Source organism: Odocoileus virginianus, chromosome 5 (assembly GCF_023699985.2).
Source record: "Odocoileus virginianus isolate 20LAN1187 ecotype Illinois chromosome 5, Ovbor_1.2, whole genome shotgun sequence".
Classification (NCBI taxonomy): Eukaryota; Metazoa; Chordata; class Mammalia; order Artiodactyla; family Cervidae; genus Odocoileus; species Odocoileus virginianus.
This window is the reverse complement of record NC_069678.1, coordinates 40,916,504-40,937,426: the sequence shown is the minus strand read 5'-3', so window position 1 is coordinate 40,937,426 and position 20,923 is coordinate 40,916,504. Positions and strand designations below refer to the sequence as shown.

Here is a 20,923-nt window from a genome sequence, read left to right as displayed (position 1 = left end):
CAAAAACTTTGTTGACCCAGAATTCTGTAATCAGTGAAAACATCCTCAAGAAAAAAGGTGAAATAAAGAAAAACTAAGAGAATTCATCACTAGAAGAGCTTGACTATAAGAAATCTAAAGGAATTTCTCCAGTCTTCAGGGAAATATACCTCTTAGAAATGTGCATATATAGAAAGAATTAAGAGTAAATGCATGGATACATTTAAAAATCCCTACTTTCCTTCTAAATATCTCTAAAACATGTATTTCTATTTATGTTAAAGTAGAATTTTAACTTTGAAATATGGTGTTTATAACATATATAGAAATGTAATATGTAAAACAAGTATAGCATGTAAGACAGGGTACTGGTAAACAAGTTTATATGGCCAGAAGTTTCTTACCATTATGTAAAGTATTACTACATTAACTCTAAGTAGACATTAGAACCTTAGACTGTGACCCCTAAATCAGTTGGCAAAATGCAGTCTGAATGCCAAATTTGGACCACCACCTGATTTTGTAAACAATTTTTTTGAATAATCATGCTCACTCTTTAAATACTGTCTATGGTTGCTTTCACACTATGATGACACTAGAGTTGAGTAGTTGCACCAAAGCCCACATGGCCACAAAGGCCAAAATATTCTGTGGCTCTTTACAAAGATAGTTCACTGACTTCTGACCTAGAATAACCACTTAAAAGTAATAATGAAAAGAAGTATAGCTAAAAAGTCAGTAGCTAAATTAAAATGGCGTTCTCACAGTTATTCAATGCCTAAAGAAGGCACTCAGGGAGATGGTGAAAGACAGGGAAGCTTGGCATGCTGCAGTCCACGGGGTCACAAAGAATTGGACACTCCTAAGCGACTGAACAACAACAAAAAAGGCACTGAACACCACCACCATGACAAAGGAAAACTGTCATAAAATGGTAGACCTAAATGCAACTACATCAGTAACTACATTAGGTGGAAATGGGGCAAACACTAATTAAAAGGCAGAGGTTGTCAGGATGAATTAAAAGGCAAGATGTACCTTTAAGACACTCACTTTAAACATCAAGGCATAGATGGCTTGAAAATAAATGAATGAAAAACATATGCCATGCAAACAGCTAGAGAGACTCATATCAAGTACAGTAGATTTCAAAATAAAAAGTGTTACCAGAAAGAAAGAGGAACATTTTGAAATAATAAAAGGGTCTGTTGACTGGGAAGACATAATAACCATATGTAAATACTCTAAAAATAGTTTCAAAATGTATAAAGCAAAATCTGAAAGAATTAGAGTCATAGACAAATACAGAAATCAAAGGTGGAGGATTTAATACCCCTATCTCATCAACTGAAAGAGTATCTAGATAAAAATCAATGATAAATGAACTGTTAATAGTTTCTTTTATAAGATTTAGAAAACTAATATGTTATGTGGACTTTATCACCTTAATAACACAATGCATCATGTCCTTTCTTCTTGATTCTCTCTTTGAGTCAGATATACACACAGATGGAAGAAAAGTATAGGAAATAACATTGGCCCCTAGACAAATATGGATAAGGTCAGTTTTCATCCAATTCCAAAGAAGAGCAATGTCAAAGAATGCTCAAACTACTGCACCATTACACTCATTTCACAAGCAAGCAAGTTAATGCTCAAAGTTCTCCAAGCTAGGTTTCAACAGTATGTGAACTGAGAATTTCCAAACGTACAAGTTGGATTTAGAAAAGACAGGGGAACCAGAGATCAAATTGCCAACATCCGTTGGATCACAGAAAAAGCAAGGGAATTCCAGAAAAACATCTACTTCTGTTTTATTGACTATGCTAAAGCCTTTGACTCACAATAAACTGTGGAAAGCTCTTAAAAAGATGGGAATACCAGCCACTTTACCTGCCTCCTGAGAAATGTGTAGGCAGGTCAAGAAGCAACAGCTAGAACCAGACATGAAATAATGGATTGGCTCCCAATCAGGAAAGAAGTACATCAAGGCTACATATTGTCACCCTACTTATTTAACTTGTATGCAGAGTACATCATGCAAAATGCTGGGCTGGATAAAGCACAAGCTGGAATCAAGATTTCAAGGAGAAATATCAATAACCTCAGATATGCAGATTATACCACCCTAATGGCAGAAAGTGAAGAGGAAATAAAAAGCCTCTTGATGATGGTGAAAGAGGAGAGTGAAAAAGCTGGCTTGAAACTCAACATTCAAAAAACTAACATCATGGCATCTGGTCCCATCACTTCATGGCAAATAGATAGGGAAAAAATTAAAACAGCAGCAGATTTTATTTCCTTGAGCTCTATAATCACTGCAGGTGGTGACTATAGCCATGAAAGTAAAAGATGCCTCCTCCTTTGAAGAAAAGCTATGACAAACCTGGACAGTGCATTAAAAAGCAGATACATCACTTTGCCAACAAAGGTCTATATAGTCAAAGCTATGGCTTTTCCAGTAGTGATGCACAGGTGTGAGAGTTGGACCATAAAGAAAGTTGAACGCTGAAGAATTGATGCTTTTGAACTGTGGTGTTGGAGAAGACTCTTGAGAGTCCCTTGGACTGCAAGGTAATCAAACCAGTCAATTCTAAACGAAATCAATCCTGAATATTCACTAGAAGACTGATACTAACGCTGAAGCTCCAATTCTTTGACCACCTGATGCGAAGAGCTGACTCATTGGAAAAGATTTGGATGCTGAGAAAGACGGAAGGCAAACAGAGAAGATGGCAGAAGAGGATGAGATGGTTAGATAGCATCACTGACTCAATGGACATGAGCTTGAGCACTGGAGGTGGAGGACAGGGAAGTTTGGTGTGCTACAGTCCATGGGGTTGCAAAGAGTCAGACATGACTGAGCAACTGAACAACAACATAACAAGTATACTTCTGTTTATTTGGACTAGCCGAGAATTCTATGTGCTAGCAATTTTCATTTAATACCTGGTTTTAGTATTATGACAATTGCAGTCAGTTCAGTTCAGTTCAGTTCAGTCGCTCAGTGATGTCTGACTCTTTGCGACCCCATGGACTGCAGCACACCAGGCCTCCCTGTCCATCATCAACTCCTGGAGATTACTCAAACTCATGTCCATTGAGTCGGTGATGCCATCTAACCATCTCATCCTCTGTTGTCCCCTTCTCCTCCTGCCTTCAATCATTCCCAGCATCAGGGTCTTTTCAAATGAGTCAGCTCCTCGCATCATGTGGCCAAACTACTGGAGTTCCAGCTTCAGCATCAGTCCTTCCAATGAATATTCAGGACTGATTTTCTTCAGGATGGACTGGTTGTATCTCCTTGCTGTCCAAGGGACCCTCAAGAGTCTTCTCCAACACCACAGTTCAAAAGCATCAATTCCATGACAATTTAGAGATGTCTATTTTACACATGAAGAAAATAAGATCTGAAGAGCTAACCAACTTAGCCAAGACATTATGAGCAGCATGCATTAAAACAAAGGTCAATCTGACCTCCGGTGTATCTTTCTATTATAAGCACTGTCTGATTGCTGACAGTGAAAAAATGACTAGAGACACTGAGATTACTGTGCAGGATCAAATGTATTTGGGGGGCATCTGGATTTGTTGGATTGATTGATCCTAGCTTTCTTCAGATCTCAAGTCTCTTTCAGTTTAATCAAGACCAAGGGGACGATGTATGTATAAATCTAAGTAAACCTCAACAGTTAGTATTAACTCATTTTGTACTGTCATCTGCTAACGTAACTTTACTCTTGCAATAGTCTATGAGACTTGTTTGGTGTAAGCTAGTTACAAAACAGCTCTAGTAAAAACCATTTGGTTTCCTCAACCATTTTTGATTGAGGAAACCAGATTTCTAATTGGCATATGTGATAAGCTGAACATGAAGGTAAAATCTAAGGAGTGTCAACAATGTACAATATGTCTAAGTAATTTAATTTCTCCTGGTTTCATTTTTCTAAAATAAGAACAGACTTGAAAAATTCCAAATGTTTCCATTCATCACAAATATTAATTTTGTGTTACAGTGCAGCAACATGGAAGAATCTCCAGAAACACTGTTTACATTGATATAAAAGAAACTCAGATGATGAATATTAATACTCCAAAATAGTCTTTCAGGGTGACTTCAGTTAATGATATATTCTCACAAACAAGTTCTTTCCCTGGATACAACCGTTTTTCTCTTTTAAGTCTCTGCTACTGTAGGTCTGACCATTGTCAAATGTAATGCTATTATGGGAACCAACAGGCAGGGGGCAGCAGATTTCACAGACGAAAAGTAAATCCAGTGACAGTGATAGCCACTACAGCAACTAAAACAATATCGTCCTAGCCTTTTCTGACTATTCAGTTGCTGTATATTTAAACTGTATAACTTTAAATTATACATATATATATATAACAAATCAAAATGACATTAAAAATTATGTTTAAAATGAAATAAAAAACCCATACGTTTAAGCTCGTGTATTCAAAACTATACATGTATATATGAGTAACATATGTGTATGTGAATATATTTCTCTTTTTAAAAATATATTTTCTTCCCTTCAATTAATATTGATAACCACAGAACTTGTGTCCCAGAGGAAAAAATCATATAATTATGAGATTTTTGATGGTAGGAAAATATTTAGCATTATATGATATTAAAAATTCTTAGAGTAGGACCATGGGAAATATAAAGACACACACAACTCCACACTCCAAGGGTCCAAACAACACAAGTTTAGTTAAAATGAAACTAGGCAAGAGGCCTCAAAGAAGTTTCTTACATTAGCTTAATGTTCCATTATATTTATATGATATCACACTACTTTATCTTGAAATGGGTTTTACAGAAAAACTATCATAATAAGATGAAGTTAAAGTGTCAGTTACCACTACCAGTTTATAGATAGGTACATAAAAGGCCCAAAATGAGTAAGCAATTTGCCTCAATGAAAGAATGACCTAAGGATTCAAGGAGGAAAATAACTTACATTCGCTTAGTCTAACATACTGATTACTAAACAAGAGTTGTATCAGAGGATAAAGTGGGTAAAATATATTTATGGTTTGATTATTTTTAATTACTTACTGGTTTTCCTTGAACTCCTCTCTCTCCAGGGTTTCCAGTCTTACCCTAATGAGAGAGAAAATGCCTGGGTCAAGCAGCTCCCTCCTCAAACACGAATCACAGGCCAAGAAAAATGGAAGATTTTATGTTTATGGTTAATGTGAACTGTTTTACTACTTACAATAAGACCATGAGGTCCTCTTTTTCCTTGATCTCCTGTTTCACCCTAACAAGAATCAATAACAGGTGAGTTAATAAGAATGGGAATTATGGTCTTACACACATACACTCACATACCAAAAAAGTAAGACATCATATACATACTTCAATAACAAAAAAACACATTTCTGTGAGTACAGTAAAAACTTTATGTATGTTTAAGAATTAGACTTAAAAATTAGAATCATACTTTTATAAGAAAATACATCAGTGTTTAGACAGGTAGGAGATACAGGCTGAAAAATATTTAACTGCATATGAAATGAGCAAATAAATGATTACCTTGGTACCTTGTATACCTGGTTCTCCTAAGGGACCATCTGGTCCTCTTGGTCCCTAGAGATGAAAAAACATCCTGTTGTTAATTTTAAATGTTTCTTTTGTACTGTTATGCATCCATACAAATGGAGACATTGTCCTCAATAGTTGACAAACTCCTTTTGCTTGTTTCTGTGCCAGGAACACAGTAAAGAATACAGCTGGGTATTATATGGGTGAACTCATCTGCATAGGAGAATCAGGCCAGTGTTTTTAATGCAAAATTGTAAATCAGATAACCACAAAAACAGCTGATTGAGTTGTTGAGTCAGGTGGCTGTAACATAGATTTGTTATTTAAGTCTTTTGTTTACCTTATCATTTACTCTACAGAAATCCAGAATTTCTCCTAAAAACAACTCTAAAGTAACTTTAAAGTAGCTGGTTTGTCCAAACAGTTTTCTTGTTTTATATTTTTGGAATGGCACTCTTCTCACCACATTATTAGGAAACGAATGCTGACTGTATGTTCTCTACCATGCACCTGCTTGACAACTGAAAGATGGCCATGGGCACAGAAAAGGAACAGAAAATGCTGCTGAGAATGTTCATGTACAATTAAAATTTCTGAGCTGTGTTGCTATCAATACCAAATCAGTAATTAGCTATGAATATTAGTTGCAAAAGTCATTCTCTATGAAAGACGGTATACATTCCTTGACAAAATTATAACTGTCCTTGCAAGATCTTAAAGTCCTTTTAAAGAGAATTAATCAAATTCTACAACCATTAACTGAATATTAACTGTGAAAAAGGCACTGCATTAAATGTTATGGGGATCCATATTATGATATAAGGTAAACTACAAAAGCAACTATAATATAGGCAGAGATAAGGTGTGTTAAGGGGTAAAGCGATTCAAAGGAGGGAGAGAGCTTTCACAGGTTGTAAAGGGAATGGAGGTATTATTTTGACAGTCAGAGATCATGCTCTGGAAGAAATTCTAAATAGAGGGATAGTATGAGAAAAGGATACAGAGGCAGAAAAGAAGATATGCAAAAATGAAAAATGTAGTTCATTTAACCTGAGTTATTGATAACACTGAGCATTTTTTAGTATTTCTATATTAATAGATAATTGTAGAAAGACTGGGATTTAAAGGGTGAAGGACTGGAGTTTATAGTTGAATCAATAAACAATGAGGAGGCATTGAAGATTTCTATACAAAACAGTGATACAAATTTCCTAATATAACATGATGATTTGAAGGAGCCCCATAGGCTTCAGCACCTTCTACTGTAGCCCACCTGAGGCCAACTTAGTTTAAGTATATACTGTTATAAAGCCGCTTACTGTAATAGGACGCTCTTCCTGGGTGCTCTTGGGGTAACTGCAAACCCTGATCCTGCTGGGAACATTCATGGGATTGGAGAGAAGACTCACACTCCATGAGGATGTATAGCCCCACTGGGCAACTGGAGCCAAAGCCATATCTCCAGCACTGCAATCTCTCAGTCTATATTAAGGTACTCCATGACATGTCCCCAGCTTACTTTTGACCCTATTTTCCCATAAAAGACGGAAAAACTAAGTTAAACTCTGAATGTATAGGACCCTGAATATCAGATTGAGGAGTGTGGACTTAATAGATACGTGACTTTCAAAGTGCTAGTCACTTAACAAACATTTATTGAGGACCAACTGGGAGAAGAGACAAATCCCTGAATTTATAAATAAGCAAGTATATATGTAAAATTACAATATAAAATGACTATAGGTAGTCAGGTATAATGAAGAAAAATAAAGAGGCTAAAGGACTAGAAAGAATCTAAGGTGGGGAGGGGAGCTACTTTAGAGGGGTGTTTGAGAAAGCTCTCAATTGACATGTGGCTAGACCTGAAGGAGATGAGACTGAGGGTATGCAAATAACTTGGGAAAGATCATTCTGGTAGGAGCAATAGCAACTGCAAAGGTCCTGAGGTGGGGGCGTCCCTGGAATGTTTGACAGCTAAGTAACTGAAGACGGAAGAAAAACCAAACTTAAAGCATGACTGAAGTTTCAAGTGCAATCTCGCAGGACCTTGTTCTAATAATTACCTTTACCTTATGATTCTTTCCCTAGCACCTTCCATGCCCTTTTCCCTTTTTCTTCTCTCAGGAAAACACATTACAAAATTTTTTAGAGTAATAATAGAACGTGGCTGAGAAAGTATGAAAAGAAGTGAGTAGTTAGCATTCTAAAATACCACAGAAACAAGTATGATCTAGAAATGTGTCCACTGCGAACCAGGCATTTAACTCTTTTGTAACATGAAGCTTCTGACTTTCTTGGATATTTTGTTAATATTAATCAGTAGAATTATGACAGCATTAATATAAAATCAAATTGAAAATGTAAGTTTGGTTGTGGCAGAAAGTGGGGAGTGGGGAGAAGATAAAAATTTTGACTCCACGTTAAGACTGGCAGAACTCTTGAAAAGTCTGGTCCTCCCAATGCTTCAATTAAGTGAAGTTGCTCAGTTGTGTCCAACTCTGCAACCCCATGGACTATAGCCCACCAGGCTCCTCCATCCACGGAATTTTCCAGGCACGAGTACTGGAGTGGGTTGCCATTTCCTTCTCCAGGGGATCTTCCCGACCCAGGGATTGAACCTGGGTCTCCCGCACTGCAGGCAAACACTTTACCATCTGAGTCACCAGGGAAGTACAATTAAGGGTTCAGTTAAGGGTTGGTTAATTAACTAAAGCTTAGTTTTATCAACATTTGTAACATTCACTTCGATATTGGTTGTAGAAGTTATCCCTGGGTTTCTTCTCTGACTCCTGAGACAACAAGCTTCAGGTCAAGTTCTAAGAACACTAGACAAGCAGTATTATAATAGGTACCTAATTGGGTATAAAGTTATTCTTTCTAGTACTTGCCTTAAAATATCTGATTAGCTATAATATAAAGCTCTTGAGGAATGTATTCTGGCTAAGTTAAAAAAAAACTAATCTTTTTTTTTGGTCCTCTTTTGGAAAAGTTAAAAGTCGGCTACAGGTTTGTTGTTGTTTAGTCTCTGCACTGTGTCCGTCTCTTTGTGACCTCATGGACTGCACACCAGGCTTCCCTGTCTCCCAGAGTTTGCTCCAGTTCATGTTCATGGAGTCAGTGAAGCCACCCAACCATCTCTTCCTCTGTTGTCCCCTTCTCCTCTTGCCTTCAATCTTTGCAGCATCAGAGTCTTTCCCAATGAGTCAGCTCTTTGAATCAGGTGGCCAAAGTATCGCAACTTCAGCATCAGTCTTTCCAATGAATATTCAGGGTTTATCTCTTTAGAATTGACAGGTTGACCTTGCTGTCCAAAGGACTCTGAAGAGTCTTCTCCAGATCCACAGTTCCAAAGCATCAGTTCTTCGGTGCTCAGCCTTCCTCACGGTCCAACTCTTACATTTGTATGTGAGTAATGGAAAAACCATAGCTTTGATTGTATGGACCTTTGTTGGCAAAGTGATGTCTCTGCTTTTTAATATGCTGTCTAGGTTTGTCATAACTTTTCTTCCGAGCACAAGTGTCTTTTAATTTCATGGCTGCAGTCCGTCCACAGTGATGTTGGAGCCCAGGAAAGGAAAATAAGTCACTACAGGCTACAGGTAACTCTCCCATCTAATAATCTCAAACTACATGAACATTTTCAGTCAATCCTGTTATCTTTTTCATAAGGGGCAGGATTATACAATCTTCACAAAACAAGTTAGAAAAATTTTCATGACACTAAGTTATTTAGATTGTTTCCTGAGCTTTTGCTATTCTCTGTCAATATTGTATGATACTTTAAAAGCCACTGACTGTAAGTCATTAAACCATGAAATCATGTGGCTTACATACAAGGAATAGTTAACCTTGAATTCTCCAAGACAGTAGGAGAATTTGACAGATTGTATTAAATCAGTAAATGTTAGACAGATGAATGGCAGATGGATGGATAGCAGAGAATCAGACGGAGAAGCAGAATCCTTGGGTTGTAGTCCTACCATTCATGATGCTCACAAATCACATATGATAAAAGTATAAATCACAGGCAGAACAGCAAGGGCACATAAGCACTAGTTTCATGATAGTTCTTTGTATAGTCTCTATGAAAATGTGCCTAGCTTCCCCTCCAATGTACTGTGACACAGTTGTGTATCATAAAGTGTTACAGGTGTGCTGGAAATATTGACCTCTTCAGTCTTTGGGGTAGCAAGGAAAGGCTGGGGCACAGGCATCTCCATCTAAATAACTTTTGCATTTATCCCTGTAGGCTGGACAGAAATTCTTAAATTTTTGTGAGTGAAAAACATTTGAAATGATACGCATTATTATCACATCTATAGTGGAGAATAGATGAGGAAATAGGTTGATGGGAGAAGAAGATACTAGGTGAGAACTAGAATGGAACTTCATAATACTATCTTTTTTCTTTAACATTTTGGTCTTCAGTTCTTTTTGTATTCCCAACATTGACTGATTACATCAAATATTCCCCTGTAAAGGGAGCATTTTTGTACTAAATGAAGCCCTTATTTCTAAACTAAAACTTTGCTTAAGAAATACTGTGTGCACTTTAAATAATTATGAGGAGTCATCTGGAAACATATCAGTAAAATGTATCTGGAGGATGAGAGAGACCTTTGAGGAGGTGAGAGATAAAGACAAAGTGTCAAATCAGAAAAGAGAAATAATTTGCCCAGGGATCACAGGGAAGTTAAAAAACTACAGATAAATAAACTTTCCATATGACATGAGATAGCACAAGTGATTCAGAAACATATCCTGCTTAAGTATATGACTTATGTACGCCTGGATAACCAATAAGATCTCAATTATTTAGCTAACCAAATAAAGTATTTTTTTTTCATCTGTCACAAATTTGGTTGAACTTTCCCACTATGAATAATACAGCGTTGAATAAACACATTTGACCTGACCAAGTACTGAATGTTGGCAGAGTACAGACCACTAAAATGAGAGTACAGATCATCTTCCATGATTTTTTATTATTCTAAATCTCATTTGGGCTAAAATAGATGTGGCCATCAATATTATTTATAGGCTATAAATCCATAACCCAGAAAAGAAAATAGTTTTTCAGAAAAGAAGTGATGATACAGAAAAATTTGCTCTTTTTCTTTAATCTTCACCTAAAACACAGCACATGAAATTAAAGTCATTACTTCTTTCGCTTATTTTATTTTTTGGCCACATTGTGCAGCTTGCAGGATCTTAACTCCCTGATCAGGGATTGAAACCAAGCCATAATAGTGAATGTGCCGAATCCATATCATTGTATTGCCAATGAGTTCCTAAAGTTGTTATTTTAAACTAAGCACCTTTCTCGCACTTGCCAACATGAAAAAGGGAGGGTGTTTTCCATTTTTTAAAATCTTTGTTATTTGGAGGCCATTATTTCAGCATTTTAAAATACTTTCTTCACTAGCTGTAAAAGTCAAGGTGAAGCCAAGGGAGAAAACAGAGTTCTTAGAGTCTACATATTCAAATTAATCAAGGAAAAATACTTTAATATTCAATGAGGTATTGAAAAACCATAGGCTTTGAAGTTAGACACACTAAGGTTTGAATCCTGGTTGTGCTCCAGACCTATGTCAACGGTTCATATACTTAAACTCTCAGAGCCCCATTTTCCTCAACTATAATATCTGAGATAAATGCCTCCCCCTTTTAGAGTGGTTTTGAGTATTAGTATATGTAAAAGTACTTGGCACATGACAGGCAGGCAATAAATGGTGGTTCTTATTTCTTTAAAGAAAAAAACAGGATCTAAATGTTTCAAAGACTTAAAGAATGAAAGGTTTTTAACTTAATTCTTATGCATAATTATTAGACAATGATTATATTACCTCTTATTTACAGTGAATAAACTCTTAGTCATCCTTTTATCCTCATTCTATTTCCTTTCACTCTTTATCATGCTGTACTATTTCTTGCTATATAAGTCTCTTTGTGAGTACAAAAGTCATTTATTTAAACACCTTTACATTCACAATTCCCCCAGTGGATAAAACTGGAAGGTGGGAATAAGAGAGAGTTCTTCAGTCAGTAAAATTTCTAAAACACAAAATGGAAAAGTATGGTTTTATAAGTACAAATGATTATAAATTACACTGCAATTAATGTTTCCATCTAATATAAGCTATTTTTGCTGAACACCACTATTTACAATGTCATTTTTTTTAAGGTTAATGTACTTCCTTGATTCGATAACTTACTCTTTGTCATTTTTTTTTTTTAGGTTAATGTACTTCCTTGATTCAAGAACTTACTCTTCGTCCTTTAGGACCTGGAATCCCAGGAGGTCCTCTTGCCCCCACATGACCCTACATGTTGAAAATTTAAAAATCAGTTACAGAATTCACAGGAATATTACAAGAATAGTAGTTTCTAAGCTACTGAAAAGAATGAGAAGTACTTAAGATTCACTGACCACATGGTTTTTATAATAAACACATATGCAGTGGCAGTGGAGGGAGATATGCACTTAACCAATGTGACCTGGGAGTTTAATCTGCCTGCCCATCAAGAAGCAATGGCTACTTTTGCAAAATTTCTTTCTCCTTCCTCTAGATGCTTATGATAATCCCATCACATAAAAATGGATTTTTTCTGTTACCATGAAAAACACCACAAAATTTTCCAAATTAATATGCTACAAAAATAGTCTTCAATGAAGATGTCATTATTATTCAATTACAATGAGCTCTTTTTATACCTAATAGTCTCCAATAAAGACATGCTTAGAAAACAAAGTTTATTTATTTGTATAACATAGGTAGATGAAAACAGTGAACTTTCACAGGAACTAAAATCTATTTTTTATCTTACATGACTAAAACAATTAGCAACTGTGCCCTATATCAGTCTTCCTCATTTGGAAGTCAACACATGTCTATCAGTATGCTGGAAAATTGGGCTTATCTTCAAAACAGAAGCTTCACAAAACAGCATAAACCCTTTCTGATAATAGTTCTACTTAGGGGATCACAAAAGCTCATATATTTTTCACATTTAAGTTCACAATAACTTTCAATCTTTAATCAGCAAACTTTCTCTTTAGAGACAAGACTTCATTATTTTCCTGTAAACACAAATGGAATTTTTCAAAACTCAATTTTTGAATACTAAATTTTTCTATGGATTTTTTCAATTGGAGAACATTAGTAAATTTTTAAGAACAGTATGTTGGAAATTGTGCTTCTGATTTGTCCAGCTGGTCTTACGTTGAAGCTTAATTATTGACTATTTTCTTATATATGGTTATTGGTTGCAGAGCTGTACTATTAGAAGTGAGCAGTAAATAACAGAACAGGTAGAAGCAAGGGAATTAAAGACACCCTGTTATATTCTAGAGTGTTTTGCAGTGATTGGGAAGAGAAGTCTTCTCTGTACTTACAGGTAATCCCAGGGCACCCATGGGTCCCGGAGCCCCAGGAGGACCTGGATATCCCTATAATTTAAGCAAAAATATAAGAGACATGAATTCTCCATCACATCTAATTATTTTCACTGAAGATAAACCAGTAAATGATAAATAGTAATTAAAAATGATACTTTGATAAACTCTCCACCTTCTATCCAAGACATGAGGCCACAGGAAATGTTCCAAGAAAGACAATAAAAACAAAAATGTTTACAGAGAAGCTGTGTATACTTTTATTAGAAACTCTTTGCCCAGAATCACATATTATAACCTATCGAGAGGAGAATATTCATCTCATCTTTCTCTAGATTATGTTATGCTGTGAATAAATGTTCATTATGTTAAATACATACAGATTGTGAAACCATATCCTTTTCAATGTCAGGGAATTAAAAAAATTAAGAAATGTGATTGTGAACAAATACTCTAGCCTATCAAATTTTACAAGGACTACACCCTTAGTGGTATTAACCATATTCAGATGCTTCAGAGAATATCATAGAAGGCAATTATTCCTGAAATTAATTAGCCTTTAAAGGTATATTAGATTTCCTAGTTAACAGCAATTGGAGATAGGTAAAAGTAATCTTATAGTGTTTTACTCATAATACAGAAGTCAAAAGTGAAGAAAAATTTATGTAAAATGAATTTGCAGATAATATTAGGTACAGCAGATCCATTACAATGCATTTTCTGAAAGCAAGATTCTTTAGTTGAAAATAATTCTTAATTCTATTTTCTATCACATTTAGAAACTTCAATAAATGAAAAACTGCAATCTAGATATAAAATTTACCAGCTATTACTATCTTAAAAGATATAAGACCATAAGATGAATTCCAGATTTTGGTCTTTCATACATAAAAGCATTACACTGTGACGACAAACTTATGGAAAGGTGGCAATGATGCTATGTGTCATATAAACTAAGTTGCCAAATCAAAGTAGATTCCTAATTGAATTTTCTTCTTTATCCACATATGATAATTTAGGATGGTAATTCTTCTCTTAAAACTATAGGCTCCTTTGACTAAGCCATCTGATTTGCATGCTTTTGAGTGCAAATCAGCATTCCGAATGGCAAACAGTTTAGAAGAAAACTTCTAATGGAAACTTACTACAAAATAGCATTTTTCACTTACTTGAAGTTCATTCAAGGCAATTCTACCTCTGGAAAGCCATAACTTTACTATGTTCTTTGGACACACATCTTTCAGATTACTGAATTCTTACCATTGCACCCTTTTCCCCCTGGGGACCTACTGGACCTGGACTTCCACGCTCTCCCTTTTGAAAAAAAGAAAAAAGAAAAATATTGAGGTATGTTGATTAGTCATGAAAAGATAGAATAGACTATGTATTATTTACTGACTCATTAGTTTGGTTTACAATTTTTAAATGTTTAGGCATATGGTATGTGGGCTTCTAATTATACTCTGACCCCAGGGCCTCCATTTATAGTCTCACTCTAGATTCTACAGATGTCAGGACAGACCTGCACACACAAACCGTGAGACATATACATTTATCTCATTTATATAAGATGTGAATGAGATAACAAATACATATTAGCAAGCCAAAAATCAAATTAGTTATAACAATGTTCTCCAGGACACAGTAGAGAAACTTGGAAGGCAAAGTGATTTAGTAGCAAACTATTAATACAATGCACTTATAATACATAGTCTATTCTACTTTTTCAAATACACTTGTACAATGACAAAACAAATAGTCTATAATATAAACTATAATTTTATATTATTGAGTTGGCAAAATATTTAAGAAAAAACAGAATTTAATTACTATTGTGTCTATTCTGATGATGGACTGTCAATGTTTGACCATGTAATTTAGTGTATAAAAATCTCTTAAATTGCTTTATATTTATTTCAAAAAATATTTTATTTCCTCATTTATTGTTTTATTTCAGCAATATTACCAATCATACTGCTATAATCAATAATATTACATAATATTTTCTCTTGTAATGAGCCAAAGTATGAAACAATGAAATATCATTAATTCAAAGTTTACAAAATATGAAATACTTTCATTAAAGTGTAAATGAAAAATGCAATGCACAGAAAATTAAAACCTACTTTCAAATCATTAAAAAAATTAGTCACGAATGAGCTAAGCCTGGACCATAAACTCATTCTAATTTTCAGTAAATTTTAAATTTACAAATTTTGCAGTTTAACCCTAAAGTTGCTAGAGTTTTACTATTATTAAAATTCTCTTAAGATACTTTTCAAGGGATAAAATACTGAAGTTTATTTAAATGAAAAAATATAAATTATGAATAAACAAGATTTAAAATTAAGCATACATCATATGCTAAAGTTTTGCAAGTAGAAATTCTCATAATTTTAGATATATAAAATATGAAGACAGTAAAAGTATGAAAGCAAACTGTGAAAATTAATTTAAGTGTATAACCATTGAACAAAATTTTATTTCTGTAACCTTTTAACACAATTAACCATAATAATGATAATCAAATATGTCACAATAGATTAAAGGTCTAAGCTGATTCACATTAAAATTCCAAAGATTTTCAGCGTGTTAGTGTAGAAGACAACTTAACACAGAAGTAACTACATCACAATGGAAAAGTTTATACTTTTAGATAGCTTTATAACTATCTAAATTTTTCTGAACTGAGGTCATTTTGTATTTTTACATTGTTAATAAAAGATCACTAAATACTTTAAAATCACTTTTAATGTACTGAGCATTGGGGGAGATATAACAGAAATTTGACTTAGACTCTACCCTCAAGTAATTAGAAACATGTCATTAAGAAGGATGAATTAATTAAAGGAAAATTTTAAATTGTGTGGTACTTATTCTACATCCAGGAAAGGAAAAGGTCAAGAAGGAATAGAATAATCTGGGAAGACTTTATGGAGGAGACAGAACTTCACTCAGTACTATAGTTTGGCTTTGAATAAATACAGGGAAAGGAAGAGGATACTCTAAATCAAGAAAATAGTAAGAATAATAATAGGAACAAGAATAAAATATGAGGCAGGGGAGCAAGAAAGGTTTATACTGTGAATATTAGAAAATTTGTTACATGAACTGATTAAGCCAAAATCATGTAGTATCTTGACAGCAAAGTAGAGCTATTAATAGGCTTAAGCATGATGGCTCTGAAAGTAAAGAATCTGCCTTCAGTATGGGAGGCCCGGGTTCAATCCCTGGGCTGGGACAATCCTGTGGAGGAGGGCATGACAACCCACTCCAGTATTCTTGCCTGGAGAATCCCCATGGACAGAGGAGCTTGGTGGGCTACAGTCCATGGGGTCGCAAAGAGTCAGACATGACTGAAGTGACTTAGCATACACACATAGGGAGTTAATGAAGGCTTTTCAAAATGCTTTATTCTGACCCGTCAAAAAAAGTGTTCCACTAGTAATATGTAGGCTGGATTAGAAGATGGAAAGGGAAACTGAAAAGAAAGAAAGTGAAGTTGCTCAGTTGTGTCCGACTCTTTGCAACCCCATGGACTGTAGCCCACTAGGCTCCTCCGTCCATGGGATTTTCCAGGCAAGAGTACAGGAGTGGGTTGTCATTTCCTTCTCCAGGGGATTTTCCAATCCAGGGATGGGACCCAAGTCTTCCTCATTGCAGGCAGAGGCTTTACCATCTGAGCCACCAGGGAAGAGAATAAATTAAAGATAAACTAATAAGATTATGTCTGAGGGGGTAGCCTAGATTGATTATTAGACAGGATAAACTGTAAAGAAAAAACTCTAAGACCTGCTAAAAAGATTAGGCATAGAGAATGAGATGATTAGATAAGCAAGGGACATGAATTTGATTAGATAACTCAAGGGACATAAACTTGAGCAAACTTAAGGAGACAGTGGAGGACAGAGGAGCCTGCATGCTGAAGTCCATGGGGTCGCAGAGTCAGACATGACTTAGTGACTGAACAACAACAACGGAAGAAAAGGGAAACGCAAAGATGGATCCACTCTATCTGGAACATTGGGAGAACAGAGAGAGGTATAACGCAGACCAATAGAAATGAGAAAATTGGGAAGACAGCACTTTGGATGTGGGTGGGGGGTAAGGATGAATTTTAAATATATTGTTTAATATTTCAGATGGAAATAACTGAAACATTATCTAATTTACTTCTAATCCTGGCTCTACTTAATTATCCACAAAGAGTAGCCTTGCGTTAGATTACCATGCTTCCACGTTACATTTAGCAAGTCAGGTTTCAGTCAAAAGTCCAAAATTTTCTAGTTCATAATGAGTCAATTAAAAACAATTCAAGAAAATGTCCTTGTTGGTTTCAAATAAAGAAATACTTCTGATTTTTTTCAAAAGACTTTCTTAAACTTGAAACTAAATATGGAAAATCACTCCCAAGATAACAATTTCTAGGAAATTTTTAAGCAAATTACAATTTCCATCACAATAGCCAAAAAGATCCATGAATAACTTCATACTGGATTCCAAGAGGATATAAAGAGATTGTGACTGAAACTTGGATCAGGCAAAGTGATAACTTATTCTTCACTTTTAAAACTGTTTCCTTTAGGGACTTGTTCTCATGAAGTAGATTCAAATGTTTTCTAGTCATATACCTAGACCATCTACTTCATCTTTTCCCTTCCAAGCACATAATTATAATCAAAAGAGCACTCTGCTCTTTAAAATTTAGAAACATATATACTATCAGCTATATCTCAATATATTTGAGAGATTCAGTATAGGTAATGCATTTTAAGTTATGAGTGATTTCTAATTCCTAAAATATCAAATGAATATCCCTCCTCTGAGTTTACCTTAGAATCCTTATTATTGAACAGAACAATGAAAGAAATTACCTTTTCACCAATGCTTCCAGTCACCCCAACTTCTCCAGGTAAACCAACAGGTCCCTTTTAAGAAAGAGTATAATAGAAAATACATATATATTATATTGCCATTATAGCACCCTGGTTTAAAATCTCCTGTAAACACTATGTTTCTTTCTAACTCGTTCTAAATTCTAAATTTATCTTAGAGTAAAACTCCTCCTAGTATAGGTGTTTTGCCTAAGATTTCACATCAGAATTAATTATTCAGTCAGTTACCAAATATATATGAATGTCTAATTTGTGACAGGCCCTGTGCTGGGAGGCATGGAGCTTCAATTCTCCTTGTAGAACTAACAGTTCATGGATGTAATAAATGTCCTGAAGTTTTTACAGATTCTTGATGTGGATACACTAGCTTAAGAAATCATTTCTGTGACTTCCTTCTTTGAAAGCTCCTCAGTACATGAGGGAATAGCACATTAATTCACTCGTTAATTCACTCAAAAAATATCAGGTGCCTACTTTGTGCCTTGCCCTATGCTAGTTGCTGAGATTTCATTAGTAAGCAAAGGAGAGCTAGAACCTGCCCTGATGAGGCAAAAAGTCCTGAAGAAATAAGAAAAACTAAATTAAAAAGTGAGTAATTATAAATTATGATAAGAGGTTCACAAAAGAAACAACTGTCATGCTGAGGTGGAGAATAAAAGACATATTTTACAAACGATGGTCAGAGTAAATCTGAGACCTAATATTTAAGCTGAAAGTTCAAGAATAAGAAGAGGCCAGCTAGCCAAGGGAAGAAAGGAGGAAGAGCTATCTAGGCAGAGAAAATAGCTTGAGTAAAGGATGAATTTGGCAGCAGTGAAAGAAGGCAATCAGTAACACTGTTTCAGAGTGAACAAGGCTCATGGTGCATCTATCTTTATGGATTCTGCTTTATGGATCTGTCTCTATGGATTCTGCTTCAAGCAGTGTAGAAAGCAAAAATGGTAACATAAAACAAGTTTCACAAGAGTATAATCCTTCTCCTGACTGTCTTCAATTATGAAGTTACTTTCTCTCATTTAAAAATGTATGAAATGGGTTTCCCTGGTGGGTCAGTGGTAAAGAATCTTCCTGCCAATGCAGGAGACATGGGCTCAATCCCTGGTCTGAGATGAGCGCTCACGCCATGGAGCAACTAAGCCTGAGCATCACAGCTACGGAGCCTGCATCTAGAGCCCAGGAACCACAACTACTGAAGCCTGCATGCCCTAGAACGCTCAGCAGCAAGAGAAGTGATGACAGTGAGAAGCCAGTGCACCACAACGAAAGAGTAGCACTTGCTAGTCACAACTATAGAAAAGCCCATGCATAGCAACAAAGACCCAGAGTAGCCAATAAATAAATAAATGTAATTATTTTTTTAAATGTATGAAACATTGTCTTTTCCAATAGCTACCAAAGATACTACTTCAATAGATTATCATATAAAAATACATATAAGCATTAGAAGATACCTGAATCATGAAAAATGGTTTGCTGTGTTGAATCTGACACATGCCCCTAATATATAGGGGCATGATTTTATCCACATGCATATATATATATAAAGAAAGCTGAGCACAGAAGAATTGATGCTTTTGAACTGTGGTTTTGGAGAAGATTCTTGAGAGTCCCTTGGACTGCAAGGAGATCCAACCAGTCCATCCTAAAGGAGATCAGTCCTGGGTGTTCACTGGAAGGACTGATGCTGAAGCTGAAGCTCCAGTACTTTGGCCACCTGATGTGAAGAGCTGACTCATTTGAAAAGACCCTGATGCTGGGAAAGATTGAGGGCAGGAAGAGAAGGGGATGACAGGGGAAGAGATGGTTGGATGGCATCACCAACTCAATGGACATGAGTTTGGGTAAACTCCAAGAGTTGGTGATGGACAGGGAGACCTGGCGTGCTCCGGTTCATGGGGTCACAAAGAGTTGGACACAACTGAGCGACTGAACTGAACTGAACTGATATATGTATCCTTACCCACATCTATCTATCTACTGATTATGTATATACTAACATATGTCAAACACTTGCTATGTGTCTGATTTAATCTTCATAACAACCATATTTGGTAGTATTATCATAATTCCCCTTTAATATATAAGGCAGATGAGTTAAGAAGCTCTCTAAAGTATATGAGCTTAAATAGTATAGATGAGTTTAAGTGGCTACTGAACACTTGAAATGTGGCTAGTCCACACTGACATGTGCTATAAATGAAAAAGACACTCAAGATTTCGAAGACCTACTACAAAAAGTTGAAGCTAAAGCTCCAATACTTGGGCACCTGATGTGAAGAGCTGACTCATTTGAAAAGACCCTGATTCTGGGAAAGATCGAGGGCAGGAGGAGAAGGGGACGACAGAGGATGAGATGGTTGGATGGCATCACCAACTCAATGGACACGGGTTTGGGTAGACTCTGGCAGTTGGTGATGGACAGGGAGGCCTGGCGTGCTGCGGTTCATGGGGTTGCAAAGAGTAGGACCGACTGAGGGACTGAACCGAACTGAACTACAAAAAGAATACAAAATATCTAATTAATGACTGTTTATATTGATTACATATTAAAATGATAATGCTTTGGATATATTAGTTGAAGTAAATATTACTAAAATCAATTTCACTATTTTTTAACATTTTTAAAAGTGGCTACTGGAAAATTTTAAATTACAGTTGTGACTTATCATATTTCAATTGGATAATACTAATTCATATTTTTAAACAACATGCTAATGTTAGTAGTTATATCCAGATGAAAGGGACCTAATAATTTATTTCTATGGTTCTTTAAATTTAAGGGAGTGAAGGCTTTCACTCTGAAACAATCAATGATCAATGGTCAGTTAATCAAATCTGAGCAGAAGCAATGAAACTGAACTCTTTTGTGAGACATAACCCAAACAGCAGAAACTAAGGATTTCCCTGTAGCCCAAATGGTAAGAATCTGCCTGCAATGCAGGAGACCTGGGTTTGATCCCTGGGTAGGGAAGATCCTGTGGAGAAGGGAATGGCAATCCACTCCAGTATTCTTGCTTGGAGAATCCCACAGACAGAGAAGCCTGGATGGCTACAGTTTGTGGGGTCTGAAAGAGTTAGACACGACTGAATGAC

At 35.6% G+C, this 20,923-nt stretch overlaps 1 protein-coding gene across 1 annotated transcript in view; it reads right to left on the bottom strand.

The window, feature by feature from the left end:
- COL24A1 (collagen type XXIV alpha 1 chain) overlaps positions 1 to 20,923 on the bottom strand; it is a 350,400-nt gene that overhangs the window by 131,061 nt on the left and 198,416 nt on the right. Inside the window, exons 24-30 of the mRNA XM_070467179.1 lie at positions 17,810 to 17,863; positions 14,196 to 14,249; positions 12,936 to 12,989; positions 11,809 to 11,862; positions 5,531 to 5,584; positions 5,211 to 5,255; positions 5,051 to 5,095 (exon numbers count right to left, since the gene is read on the bottom strand). Coding sequence (XP_070323280.1) covers positions 5,051 to 5,095; positions 5,211 to 5,255; positions 5,531 to 5,584; positions 11,809 to 11,862; positions 12,936 to 12,989; positions 14,196 to 14,249; positions 17,810 to 17,863 — 360 coding nt within the window. The remainder of the gene's footprint in view (positions 1 to 5,050; positions 5,096 to 5,210; positions 5,256 to 5,530; positions 5,585 to 11,808; positions 11,863 to 12,935; positions 12,990 to 14,195; positions 14,250 to 17,809; positions 17,864 to 20,923) is intronic.